We start from the raw sequence: 14,831 nt of genomic DNA on the forward strand, positions 1-14,831 counted from the left end.
TTTTTTTTGTTTGTTTTTTGCTTTTTGTTTGTTTTTCTTCCTTTTTTTCCTTTGTTTAAATTTATATTTATAACCTCTAGACGGAATCCTCCCAGTTTTTTTTTTCCCAACAGAACCACATAACTTGAATCATCTTGTTCTGCTTCATGAATTGAGGAGGAAAATAAATGGAGGGTGCCAAGACCAAACAGTCGTATGAACATTGAGTGGAAATAAAAAATGATCAGACTCGCCTTACAGCAACGCTTTCGTGGCCGCCTTCCGGGGCGGGACTTCCGGTCTGGGCTTCCCCCTCCTTCGCTCCCATTTATTTGGAGCCCCAGAAGCAGTGGGATCTCTTGCAGGGCGTGACGTTCGGTTCGGTTCGGTTAGTGCTGTGCGCATCAGCCGGAGAAGATGGCCGATCCTTGGCAGGAGTGCATGGATTATGCAGTAACCCTAGCAAGACAAGCTGGAGAGGTGGTTTGTGAAGCTCTGAAAAATGAAATGAATGTTATGATTAAAAGTTCCCCAGCTGATTTGGTCACTGCTACTGATCAAAAAGTGGAAAAAATGCTTATTTCTTCCATAAAGAAAAAGTATCCATCACACAGTTTCATTGGTGAAGAATCGGTAGCAGCGGGGGAAAAAAGTATCCTAACAGACAACCCCACGTGGATCATCGACCCTATTGACGGGACAACTAACTTTGTACATAGGTTTCCTTTTGTAGCTGTTTCCATTGGCTTCGTTGTAGATAAGAAGATGGAATTTGGAGTTGTATACAGCTGTGTGGAGGATAAGATGTATACCGGCAGGAAAGGAAAAGGTGCCTTTTGCAACGGTCAAAAGCTTCAGGTCTCAAAACAGGAAGATATTACCAAATCACTCTTGGTAACAGAGTTGGGCTCCTCCAGAACACCAGAGACGATAAAAATTGTTCTTTCTAATATGGAAAAGCTTCTTTGCATTCCCATTCATGGGATTCGAGGTGTTGGAACTGCAGCTGTCAATATGTGCTTGGTGGCAACTGGGGCCGCCGATGCCTATTACGAGATGGGGATTCACTGCTGGGACATGGCAGGTGCTGGCATTATTGTTACCGAGGCTGGTGGAGTTCTGTTGGATGTAACAGGTGGACCATTTGATTTGATGTCACGAAGAATAATTGCTGCAAATAGTAAAGCAATAGCTGAAAGAATAGCCAAAGAAATTCAGATAATACCTTTGCAAAGAGATGATGATTAATTAGAACAACGTCACTTCCTCACTGTTGCTTTGTCCCAGATTTTCTCTGACACACTGATGGGTTTATACAATCTAGACATCCGTTTCAGATGTATAATGTGATTGCTATAAAGTAGCATAATTTATCAGATATAAAGGTTGCAGCTTCTGCATTGTATTGAGAGTAGTTATATAAAAATAGGTGAAATGTTTCTTTGTTTTAAAAATGTTGTGTAAGAGTTGCATCTAATAATGATCATCTCCAGGCCTGGAGCAATAGTCCAGCAGAGAAGCTGCTTGCCTTGCATGTAGGCGACCCATATGGTGTCCTGAAGCACCCTGAGCATTGCCTGTTAAAATCACACACACACACACCCCCAAAAAAATCACTTTGGGGGGAAGTACGGCCTATAAAATAAGTATTTGTGAAATAGACAGTTAACAGGTTTGGTATTCTGAGTATGAGTCTGAATGTTGACTTACTATTTACGTACACAAACCCTTCTTATTAATGTTTTTCTTTTGTCTGTTTTGGACCACCTCAGGTGATGTTAAATGACTTCATGTGCTATGAAATGAAATACTTGATTTGGGCCTCGAACCACATAGACACATGCCCTTTGAACTATCTCATTGGCTGTAGAAAACATTAGAAGAAAATATTACTCTTTAGTTCTGAAAGCCATATTTAATTACATTTATAAGAATATAAATTCTTTTTATCCCAAGTTACTATTTCTTTGTGTAAAGACTTGATTTATTCATTTCAGGTAGCATATCTGGCATAGTACCTGTAACATGTAGAAGGTTCTCCCCTTCCACAAAAAAAATAAAAAATCATCGAAAGAATGGAGGTAGCAATTACTAGTTCTTTTTTTTTTGTTTTGTTTTTTTTTGGTTTTTGGGCCACACCCGGTAACGCTCAGGGGTTACTCCTGGCTATGTGCTCAGAAGTTGCTCCTGGCTTGGGGGACCATATGGGACACCGGGGGATCGAACCGCGGTCCGTCCAAGGCTAGCGCAGGCAAGGCAGGCACCTTACCTTTAGCGCCACCGCCCGGCCCGCAATTACTAGTTCTAATAAGTATGTGAGGTAATTAGTTCACCATTCTATATTTTACTTCAGGTCTTGAATTTCAAATGACCTATTTATCTTTTTTACATTTCACATTATTATTTCTTTTAGCATTTCACTTTACTGTGCAATTTTAGTCCAGACTATTATTCCTGATTGTGGACATCCTAACAGATAATACTTTTTTCAAGTCAATTACATGCAGTATTTGTTTGGATTTCTTTAATATCCTAGTTTCAAAGAGAAGAAAATTACCTTTAAAATGCATTTTTCTCAGTTATGTGCTATGTTTGAGATAGTGTGACATTATATTACCTTTAAGGTTTTTTTTTTTTTTTAGTTTTTGCTTTTGGGGCTACACCTGGCAGTGCTTAGGGGTTACACCTGGTTCTGCGCTCAGAAATTGCTCCTGCCCGGCACGAGACCGTATGGGATGCCAAGGATCAAACCTGGGTTCGTTCGGCCAACTATCATTTCCACCCCTGGCTTTAAGTTTTTTGTTTGTTTTTGAACCATACCCAGCAGTACTCAGGCTTCTCCCAGTTTTGTGGTAGGAAGTGAGGGTGTGGAGCTTGGCTATCAAACGCTGAGCCTTCTCCATTGCAAAGTATGCATGGGTAGGGTCAGCCTTTTGAGCTCTCTCTCCAGCCCTTTACTTTAATATTCGTGTTTTAAAGATGGGCCTCCTGATCTGTTTGTGCAGAAGCCTAGAGCCTGGCAAATATACTGTTATTATTGAATTTGACTGTTTATTTTGTGACCACTGGGTTCTGTTTGTTCCTTAGTAGTGTTTGGCCTGTCAGACTTGAAAAGAAAAGAAAATGGTTTGCATAGATAAATTTTTTTTTTTTTTTGGTTTTTGGGCCACACCCAGCAGTACTCAGGGGTCACTCCTGGCTGTCTGTTTAGAACTAGCTCCTGGCAGGCACAGGGGACCATACGGGACACCGGGATTGGAACCAACCACCTTTGGTCCTGGATCGGCTGCTTGCAAGGCAAACGCCGCTGTGCTATCTCTATGGGCCCAGATAATCTTTTATTTTAAATTAATATATTTAAACACCTTGATTACAAATATGATTGTAGTTGGATTTTAGTCATGTAACGATAATCTTAAAAGAATATTTATTGTTAGCCTTGCCATGTAAACAGACTTTTTAAATTTTCGGTTCTTTTAGCTTTGTATTTGATAAAATGAAAAATATCACAAAGTTTTAAAGATGGGAATTATTTTATTGTGCGCATCTAATGCATTAAATGGACTGATCCTGAAAAAAAAAATGATCAGACTCAAACATCAAACTTAAAGTCAATGACAATAGAATCAAAACCCAATCTACAACAAGCTAAACACAGAGGAGAACAGTTATACTAGCAGTCTGGGGGTGGGCATTAGAGAGATATGGGATCCATGCTGGGAAAAGGGGTGTTGGGAGTACAACACTAGTGGTGCGAACGGTCCTAATTCATTATCACTATGGATCTTAATTCATTATCACTATGTATCTTAAATATTACTGTGAAAGATTTGTAACTCACTTTGGTCACAATAAAAATTCTTTTAAAAATCTATTGAGTCTAGTAATAAGAAATTTGAGCTTGCATAATGTCTTTTTCTTTTTTTATTGTTACTGGTAATTCTGCTAATTTCACTTTTCTAGTACACTGTTCTAATGTGCTTCACAAAAGTATTTGTTATTCTTTTCCATTGAGCTTATACCTACCCCCTTCAGTTTTCCAATTTTTTTTAAACTTTTTATTGATTATGAAAATGGGCTAGGAAAGGGAGGTTATGGGCCACATCATAATCAGTGCTCAGGGACTATTCTAAGAGCAACCCCTGGTGAAACAAAGGGAGACAACCCTATGTAGCACCCTGGATTTGAACCAAGGTTTGCAGGACGCAAGGCAATCACCTTAACTCTTGTACTAATTTTTTTTGCCTAATATTTTTCACTTTTGGAAAGTGTCTATACAGTTATCTGATGGGCTTTTTCACTTGTGTGGAATAAAGGTACACACAAAACAAAACTCCAAAGCACATATTCTCTTCCTCTATTCTCTGGCTCCATAAAACAGTGTTTCAATATTGAAAGACAGGGGGATCATTTTAAGTTTATACTGTTACTCTATTTAATTGCACACTGTAGTGAATATAACGGTGATATTAGCTTTTTCAAAATCTCTTTCAATCTCTCTATTATGACTTTCTACATTAAAAATACTTTAGAGTTGAACAATGATGTTCCCTGAATGTCTTTGATGTTAGATCTGATTGTGATGTAGGTTCTACTAAGATAGGTGAGACTATTAAAATTAATTTCAGAAATATGAAAAACATGTCACTGTGCATTCATTTTACTGGTACACATTAAAATAGATAACATGGTTATTTAAACAAGTTCCACTTACATACATGTTTTTTACGTTCAAGGCAATAAAGTCAGATTGTCAGCCCTGTTCTGCTGCTATACCACATTGAGACTAATTCTTGGAAGTTCAGCTTAGAATCAGATTCTTTTTCAGCACTTCTAAACAGTCTTCAAGCCATTTGTAGCCTGCTTTAAAAAAAATCACTGGGCCAGAGTGATAGCACAGTGGTAGGGCATTTGTCTTGAATGCAAACGACCTGGGACAGACTTGCGTCTGATCCCCGGCAACACATATGGTCTCATGAGCCTGCCAGAAGCGATTCTTGTGTGCAGAACCGGGAGAGCTGAGCACTGAGAGCTAAGAGCTGAGAGCTGCCAGATGTGGGCCAAAAACCAAAACCGAAGCCAAAAACAAAAAATCACTTTGTTTAAACAGTCCAGAATGCCTTTCGTTTTTTGGTGACTGATCTCTGGTGTATTTATATCGATATCATGTATATCTATATGTATATTTATGTATATCTATGTACCTATATCTATCGCTATGTATATATATGTATCTATATTATACCTATCTATATTTATATCTATAGCTGTATCTACATGACTAAAATGTTTATGAACATTTATTCCTAAAATCACATGAAATTGTTTCATGTCTAATTGTTGCCTTGATTTAGGCTCTTGGTAATTTTTATTTGGAGAATTGCAATTATAATAAATGAATTATGTATATATATGTCATTGGACCACACCTCATGATTATATCTGGTTACTTGTCAGGGGTTACTCTTGGCTCTGTGCTTAAAGAACACTCCTGATGAGGCTTGGAGAATTGTATGGGATGTTAGAGATAGAATCAGGATAAGTCACATGCTAGGCAAGCACCCTACCCAATGCACTATTGCCTCTTCCCAAAATGAATCAAATTTTAACACTTACTTAAACATATTTAAATATACTTCATTCAAAGATAACAACACCTCAGACTTTATTAAGGTGAAATAATTATGTATTTAACTCTTGGTCACTTGTGTGGTCATTCTCCCACCAAATTTTCACTCTTATTTCATGCTTTAAACATCATACTTCATCTACAATACAGGTTGCTCCTGTACCTTTTCTCCTTGATCTCATTGATGTTGCTTTCAAGATCCTTCTCCACTATTTCTTGACATACTTTCAAAGATAAGTGCACTACACTACACATTTAAACACTTCTATCTCTTTTCTTGAGATCTCATTTAATACAGGAACCATGTATATTCAACTTTGTATTTTCATTCCTCTTCATGACCTTATATACATATTAACATGGGTGAATATTATATCAACAAACATGTGAGTATTGAAAATAGAAATTTACAAAAACTGAGGAAAGCAAGATAGTAAAAATTTAATATTTACTACCAACAAGTAATTAATTATTCATCACCTACTAAAGTAGATTCTAGGAATGTGATGGTAAAAACAACAACAGCATAATTTTTGGGCCAGAGCTATAGTACAATTGTTTGGGATTTGCTTTCCAGGGGGACTGATCCAGGTTCAATCCCAGTATCCCTTATGGTCTCAGGAACTTGCCAAAAGTAATTCCTGAATGAAAAGCTAAGAGTAATGCTCTAAGCATAGCAGTTGTAGTCCAAAAACAAAAACTAACCAAACAAAAAAGAAAATTCTTTTTAGGGACTATACGTATTTAGGGAGGCTTTTAAAATAATTGAAGTGAATAAATAATAATTGGTGATCAATACCCTGTAAAACAGTGTTTAAAGGACAAAGAAAGTTGAAATATTTGTGATTCTTCAAGGAAATTCTAAAAGCTTAGGAGGAATAAAATTGAACATGCTATATATACATGGAACATTAACTAGAAATTAATTTTTGTTAATATTTCCTTCTTAAATGCTCCATTTCTTATTAAATGTCTTGTTTCTATAGTCTTTGGCTTAATATTCATACTTTCCTATACTTTCTTATGTTTATTATTCCTTTTTTGGTCAACCTCATTATCCCTTTCTCAGATTTGTTTTTCTCTTTCACCTCTCTATCACTCTCTCCTCTTACTGTCACATCTACCAAAAGTAAATATTCATTCTTAGAGTTTAAATCATAATATTAAGAACTAGAGAGAAAGCTCAATAAGCTGAAGTGTATGCTTGGCCTATAGGATACTCTGGCTAAAATCCAAGTACATGTGGCTTCCTAGCACCATAGGGTATACACTTATTGGTTCCCAGCACTGCTGGGGAGAACCCATTCCCCCAAAATAAACCCACACTAACCATGATATGACTTATTCTCCACAAAGACTCTCACAATAACAAAAAGACTCTTATATAGTTGAACATCTTCAGTGACTCAGGGAAATACTTTATGCTGGGTATAGAGAAACAAGTAGTCAGGAGCTCCCATGTTCAGACACTGAGTTTTAAGTTCAGTAAGTTCATAGGTGACTCCAGCCTTTTTTTCCCTCCATCTCTTCTCACCTGTCTCCCTTCCTTACTCACCTGGAACAGCTTATGGTTAGTTTCCCCTGGTTGCAGTTCTGTCTCAAATTCTCTAGCACCTGTTAAAATAAAACATTTCATTGTAAAAATCTGCTTCCCCATAAAACTATAAAGACTTTGAGGGAAAATATGGAGTTTCACTGAGCATAAAATTGATGTTTGATAAATGCTCAGTCTGATCAGAATGTTCAATATGTGTCTGAATATCTTTTGTGCCAGAAAAATACTTTAAAAGTGAAATTATATGTTTTTCCAAATTTTTCTGATGGATTTGAGACAAATATGGGTCATATTTTGTTTTGTTGTTGAGAAACTAAAATCTCAAAAAGAAAAGCATAATTAGCACTTGCAATTGTGCATTTTCCTTCCTCTCAAAGCTCTTTTGTGTGTAAAAGAATTTTGTTAACAGTAAAGAATGATCTCTATGTAAATGGCTATCTTTATTATGTTAACCCTGAAATACAGATGTGAAATAACTTGTACATTGAGTAACCCCATTTCACTGGGAGAAAGAGCACTAAACATTGCTCTATATCCAATAAGCCCCTCAGGAGCAAGGATTTAGTTCTGATATAAGCAAGTACATTTAAAAGTCATACTTTTAAAAATCGAGCTGCCATTATTTTTTTTAGCTTTCCTATGAACAGAATCATAAGAAGAAGAAACAAATGACTTAAATTGAGGTTTGGCTCCATTTTTGACTGGTTATGTGTTAGTATCCAGTCTCAAAATTATGAAACTTGCTATGGTAACTTCTTGAAGCATGAAAAAATAATCCATGCCTAAAATCTCTTGTCTACTAGGATGCTGTGTGTGGCATCATTTTTATTTTCTCTCCAGGTTTTACATATTGATAGTGATAATAACAAAATTTTTGATTTCAGTAACACCACACTAAATGATTAATTTAGTGCAACACAGAGTATGAGTTAAACTATCAAAACACTATTAAATTAATTAAAATTATATTTAATGAGGTCAAAACAAAATAAATAAAAAATAAGCATCTAAATGTATAATAAAATATATCATTATTTTTACTTATCTATTCCAAGTGATTTATCTATTACAAGTAGAAAAAGTGATATATCTATTCCCAAGTAGAAAAAGAAACTAATATTTTTATCACTTTTATATTTTCTATCATCTGAAAAATACATATAAAGATTTAATTATTTGACTTAGGAATGCCATTAAAACATAATTCAAATGCTATTGTGTCAAAAATAACCAAACCTTTTAGATTTTAGTTATACAAATTCAGGAACATTGGGCTTTTTTCCTAAAATGAGACCTATACATCAAGTTGCTGACATTAGCTAAAGCTAATTTTAAATTTCATTTTATTTTCTGTTTTAATACTTAATCATGATATCATAATATGGTAATGTTAAAGGTTAACCACATAAAATTTATGGGTTTTTTTTGGCATTTGAAAAATCCCGATATCACAATATTTAAAAAAATTCTTTTTAAGTGAATCCATAGTTACCTATTTTCTCAATGATACTGAAAATCCTGACCTAACCCAGAATCTGTTCTTTACTGATATTCACAAACAATATTGAGGCTTTTCTGCCCAACACAGCCAAGAAGACACCATTGAACACAATCTCCAGGACCCAAACTGGGAGAGCCATTTTAAAAGACTGCTGCCTTGCTCCTTGTCTGTTTTTCTGCCCCAAACAGCCAAGAAGACTCCAGAGCCCAAACCTGGTATGGGCCCCACCCAATAAGGTGGAGCCAGAGGAGAGTGGCTGACTTCAATCTGCAGAGGCGCGTCTTCTAATTTACAAACCTCAGCACAGCACATAGTAAAAACCACTATCCAAGTGTTGCAATGGGGAAACAATGCATGACAACACCAGGCATAGAGAATGAAGATGACATGAAAAGTACCAACTACCTAGTTAGCCTCTCAGATAAGGAGTTTAAAGTATTAATATGGAGGATGCTCAAAGAACTCAAATCAAGCATAGATCGAGCTAAACAGATCACAATGATAGAACTCAGAAAACTCCAAACTGAAACAACAGATCTGAAAAACTCAGTAGATGAAATGAAAACCTCAATGGAAAGCCTCTCCAAGGGAGTAACAGCAGCTGAGGACAGTGTCAGTGAGCCAGAGGATGAGAAGCAGATCAACTTCATACAGCAGAAGAGATTGGAAAAGAACCTTAAAGCAAATGATCAATGAATTTACTACTCAAAAACTGTGAATAGATGAAAATAGAAGTCTTTGATAAACTCAACAGAGACAACATGGGAATCATTGTAGTCCCAGAGACTCAGGAAGAGAATATTAAGAAGAGTTGGAGGAAATTTGAGAAGAGGAAGAAGAGGAAGAAGGGGAAGAAGAATAAAAAGAAAAGAGGAAGAAGAGGAAGAAAAAAGCAGAGGAGGACAAAGAGGAGGAAGAAAAGGAGGAAGAGGAAGAAGAGGAGAAAGAGGAAGAAAGATGAAGAAAAGAAAAAAGAAGACAAGAATGAGGAAGAAGGGGAAAGAGGAAGATGAAAATGAAGAAGAGGAGAAAGAAAAAGAAGAGGAAGAAGTAGAAGTGCCTTATACTTATAATAGTGCCTTTGTGTAAGAACCGTGATTATAAATATGTCTGTAGTTGGGTTTCAGTTAAAAAATAAAAACAATAACAACAAAAACCAAAGGATATTGAACTGAGGGTAAAGATTTTTGTATACCTGAAATTGTTTATTAGTTTATATACTGATTTTTTTTTCTTATTCTCAGGGTTAACTCATGCTCTATACTCAGAAATTATCCCTGGTGGTGCTTAATAGACCATATGTGATGTCCGGGGATCAAAACTGTGTCAGCGATTGCATGGCAAGAGCCTTTTATCTGCTATACTATCACTCTGGTCCAGTTTATTTTGATTTTTAAAAATTATTTATTCATTGCATTTAAAAATGAATTTATTGGGGACAGGTAGTGCATTTCACTTAATCCGGGAAGAGGATTAAATTATAACCAAATTGAGCTTCATGATCTTGTAGGTTTATAAGCCAGATACATAAACAATTGCTATTAACATAAATAATGGAACAAAAGTGAATTAATATTAACAATTCTCACAGTTTGGACAAAAATATTTGTATTAGAGTAACATTGGATTATAAGAATATACATGTTTATGTATTTTAGGGGCACAATTTTACCATTCCAATACATCTCATGCCTCCAAAGTGTCAGTATCCCTCCACCAGGGTCTATTTAACTCTTTCAACCCACTCATCCCCATTCAGGAACACTTGTATCAAAAAAATCAAAGAACGTTTTGTAAAGCAGCAGGGCAATTCCTGAGAGTTTCCAAATCTTTCGAGCAGCTGCACCCTCCCTCCCTGTGCAGGGAAGTCTCACTGTCCACAACACACCAAACTCCACAGCGTGGCCCGAGGCAATGCATGTGTCCTCTGAGGCTGAAAGCTTTATTTGTCTTTGGTTGCACTAAGAGAGACCCCAGAAACAGAGCTACTTTGACAACCGCCTCTTCTCTGAGGGGGTCACCTGTTTTCTCATTCGGATCAAGGGAGGTCAAATTCTCAACAGGCAGTTTTTTAAAAAGGAGGCAGGCACGGGTCTGCCCATAAAAGGATCTCTTTGAGGTTGGTGCAAACAAATTGCAATGCATTCTGTGTTCCCAGTTAGACCCTCTGGACCGAGGCCGCTTGAGAACAGGCCTGTGAACAGTTCTCCTTGGAGGACAGCCAGAAAGCCAGCACAGACACTTTTCACAGGACCTCTCCCTGCCACTGTGCACCCAGACACAGAGGAAATTGGAGTGAGGGCAGCACCCTCAGGGTCTTGGTCCTCCACCCTCACTCTGGGTGTCTGCTGAGTAGCACAGGGCTTTACAGGAATCTCTAGCTGTATCCTGAGAGAATCAATCATTTTGGGTCAAGAACAGGAAATCAGATTTACACATAACAGCAAAAATAAAACAACTAATCCCTTCCTATTTATTGATCATATAAATCCCCGTATGAAATCCATACTTCCGCTCCTTACCTTAATAGGCAAAAGTTAAAATAAGCTTTTCTCCCACTACACAGTTGCAGATACTTTATCTCCCTGTCTCTCTTTCTCTGTCTCTTTCTCTATCTCTCTCATTCTTTCTCTCACGCACAAGCACACACAGAGAGGCACCTTTTTTCAATACAAGCTTCAATGTACCTCCTGCATTGCAATTTAGGAACATTTGAACATAAACAGCAGGCTGTTGTGCTATAGAGTTACTGTTTCCCTCTTTACTCCTTTACCCTCTGAGACACATTCAAGAGAACAGTGCCATGTGTGGCCTTGCCAGGGTAGGAAGTAAGGGGCAAGGGCCAGCGTGGGCAGTGTTCAGGGATGTTGTGGGAGACAGCTTTGTTTGTTCCTGCCAGCTCATTTCTAGAAGAGTAAAGAGGCCCCATTCTTCTGCCTCCCTTTTTAGAAGCCAACAAGAGGCAAACAGGGGCTGATCTCTCTAGGACCACTACCCTCATTACAGCTCCAGAACCTGAGGGCCATATTTCCCTCCTGCTTGCTCGCCTCCACTCAGCCTGGCAGTTGGCAACTGTAGGTATTAAAAAACAAAGTGAGAGAATATAAAAACTCATAAACCGGGCCTGGAGAGATAGCACAGCGGCGTTTGCCTTGCAAGCAGCCAATCCAGGACCAAAGGTGGTTGGTTCGAATCCCAGTGTCCCATATGGTCCCCCGTGCCTGCCAGGAGCTATTTCTGAGCAGACAGCCAGGAGTAACCCCTGAGCACCGCCGGGTGTGGCCCAAAAACCAAAAAAAAAAATCATAAACCATGACAAGTAAGGACATTTGCTCCCTCTAAATTCTTTCTGACCGAATTCTGAGGACCAAAGAAAAACTTTTCTTGTTCCCAAATAGTTAAACTGTTCTCCCTTTATAGAGCTTTCTGAAATAGAAAAATTGTCCTTGCTGTGCTGTCTGAAATTTGCCCAAATTCTTTAGGTATAGACTACAATGGGTCCAGGATGTAGGGTACAAAATTCCTCTAGAGAGAACCAAGATTCCAACTCTTGGTATTGCCTCCTTCCCCCCAAAAAGTGTGTTGACTTCTTTATGTGTGTGTTGAATTATAATAATGTACACTTGCAATCTACATACTGTTATAATTTTACTAAGGTTCAAGTTTTAAATGTGACAATCTCTAGAAAAAACTTGAATGTACCACCACGTTTGGGCTCGGTCTTTGTTTCTCTGTCCAAAGTGTGGCAATGAAAAGTAGTGTCTTACTTTGCTTTATTTCCAGTTGAAATAAAGCTTTAAGATGCCCTCCCTGTACTCTAAATAAAACTACTCCTCTAGCTTCCATCGGTACAGTGACTACCTGGTTACAAGACATTCTTTAGCTATTACCCAGGCAACAAGACTTTGAAGACTCCTTTCCAGGCAATGTAGCCTGGAAACTTCATCTATGCCCTAAAGTCCTTGGTCAACCCAGGCAGTAGTGGGAGTGGCCAGGCAGTGTCCTAACAGGCCCCTAGTCACCCAATCACTGTTTTGAGCCATAGAAAATAAACCTAGTCAAAGATGAAGTAACTTACTATCACATAGCCTGTAACTTTTGGGACTATGTCTGCCAGAGCAAACCTACAGAGAAAAATCCAGAAGGAAAATAAGAACAGCATCTTCCACTAAAAGCCTTTCGTGGCACCAAGTCTATTAGATTTGGTTTGGAATCTGCACATGTTCTTATTGTTGCTTGTCTAAGCCTGAAGCAGTCTTGTCTTTCTCGGCTCCCTGGCTTGTCAGGGGTTGATGGATGCCAGTTATGGTTTAGTTGCTGGTAAGATGCTGTTTGAGTGAACCACATCTGAGGACACTAGTGCTGGTAAAGCATCTTTTTAGTTGAATAATGTAAGACAGCACATTTGGGGAGGAGGAAGGCATGCAGCGGTAGTTCAGAAGGAAGACAAAGAGGAAACAGACCTCTTACTCTGATGGGAACCAGGGTGGTATGTGGTGTCCCTCACATAGAGACAAAGATCCCAGAAAATTACCACAATGCCAAACAGAGGGCTATGACAGACATAATGGAACCGCATCCCTCTTTTGTTCAACAATTAAGAGAAAAATCACAGCATTTCTTTCTTGTGATTTTCAGCCCAGAGAATTAAAAGACATGTTCTGCTTCCTTTTAAAATGTTCTCCAAAAATTTCTCAGGTAAAGAGGAGGACACTCATTTCCACTGGGCTGGAGTCACTCTTTGGCTGTCGAGTTCTTTAATTTTGGACTTAATAATAATTTCCCATTATACCCTGACAAACTAATTCTCCCAGTTCCTGACAGGCCACCTAGAAGTCTCAAAGGTGTTTCATTCTCCCTTTAAATTCCAATTTCTTCTCAGCAAGCCTGTCTGCAGAATAGAGACCACCTGCTGCTGGCCAACTAGGCTTTTGGGCATGGAAAACTACGGCCCCTCTTTTACCTTCCTCTCTTTAAAACAAAATTTTATTTTAGACACTGATTTGCAATATTGATTCTGGCTTGTGGTTGTTTTAATGGAAGAATATGAAAGTAAAAGTTAGGCACACCTGACCTCTTGTTCTGCAAAGTTTTCAGATATTGTAAACAACGTATTGAATATAACTAGAGATCTTCAGGCCACTATAAACTCCTGATTTGAGTTTGTATTCCTTGTTTTTCTTGTTCTTTTTTCTCCCTGAGATATCACAAATCTGAACTTAAGGTAAGGATGAAAAATAAATCAGAAAACTTCAAAGTTTGCTTAGACAAGATTCAGACAACAGCTTAGGCTGTTCTGTACAAAATAGTGCTCTTTCAAACATACCAATAAAATATTTTTTAAAGTATGCTAATAATTTATAATAATAAGGAATTGCTATTGGAGAAAATCAAGTCATAGTTTTGATAACAAAGTACAAAGCTTATACTTTAAATGGAAAATATCGTATTGGTAGTCCGCAGGAGATACAGTATGCAATGAAGAATCAAAATGATATAGGATTTCTCCCAAATGCTGAAAGAATGAAAATAGATTATAGTTCTCAAAAAGATCCTTGTGTTATAAAACTTAGGGGTGGTCTTCCTAAAAATAGTCCCCAAAAAGCTCAAGATAACTTCAGGACATAGTAAAACCAGAAAGAAAGGAAACCAAATAAAATCTGCAGAATCATTACATGGTATAAAACCAATTTAAGGCTGGAATTTAACAGCTGTGACCTCTGTCATCCTGTTTCCATCTCCTGTCCTCAAGAATCTGATTCTTGTTCTAATAACATTCCCTTTCTGGCATACCTTGGTGAGAATCATTCATTCATTTAAGTTCTAAATTTATTCAAAAAGGGTGTACTTGACTGCACCACTCTATGTATTGGATTTGCAAATGATATTATAGATAGGATTTTTCTGAGTGACTATCATTATGCTTTATATGTACTTATGTCTTATATCTCACCCTATCAAATAGGTATCCTTATTTCAACTTTGTCTCAAGGCATTATTGAGATACAAATCAATGAGTCTCAAAGTTCACAGTTTAACCAGAATAAAACATTCAGGGGAAGTGTAACTGACTTGCAGGAACTTACACTTCTTTTGAAGAGATAAACATGTTCCTTGTAGATAAATTATAAAGTAATATGCTGTAGTGGCTGAGGCAATAGTACAGC

The 14,831-nt window shown here is 37.5% G+C and overlaps 1 protein-coding gene across 1 annotated transcript; it reads left to right on the forward strand.

The window, feature by feature from the left end:
* Nucleotides 1-294: 294 nt before the first annotated feature.
* LOC126005828 (inositol monophosphatase 1) lies at nt 295-1,387 on the forward strand. Its single transcript, XM_049771139.1, has one exon. It carries the CDS (start codon nt 397-399, stop codon nt 1,225-1,227), a length of 831 nt encoding a protein of 276 aa, XP_049627096.1. The 5' UTR covers nt 295-396; the 3' UTR covers nt 1,228-1,387.
* Nucleotides 1,388-14,831: the final 13,444 nt, after the last annotated feature.

This window comes from Suncus etruscus, chromosome 4 (assembly GCF_024139225.1).
Source record: "Suncus etruscus isolate mSunEtr1 chromosome 4, mSunEtr1.pri.cur, whole genome shotgun sequence".
NCBI lineage: Eukaryota > Metazoa > Chordata > Mammalia > Eulipotyphla > Soricidae > Suncus > Suncus etruscus.

Coding starts and splice junctions, on each gene's coding strand:
- LOC126005828 (XM_049771139.1), top strand. CDS start 397: ATGGCCGATCCTTGGCAGGAGTGCATGGATTATGCAGTAACCCTAGCA.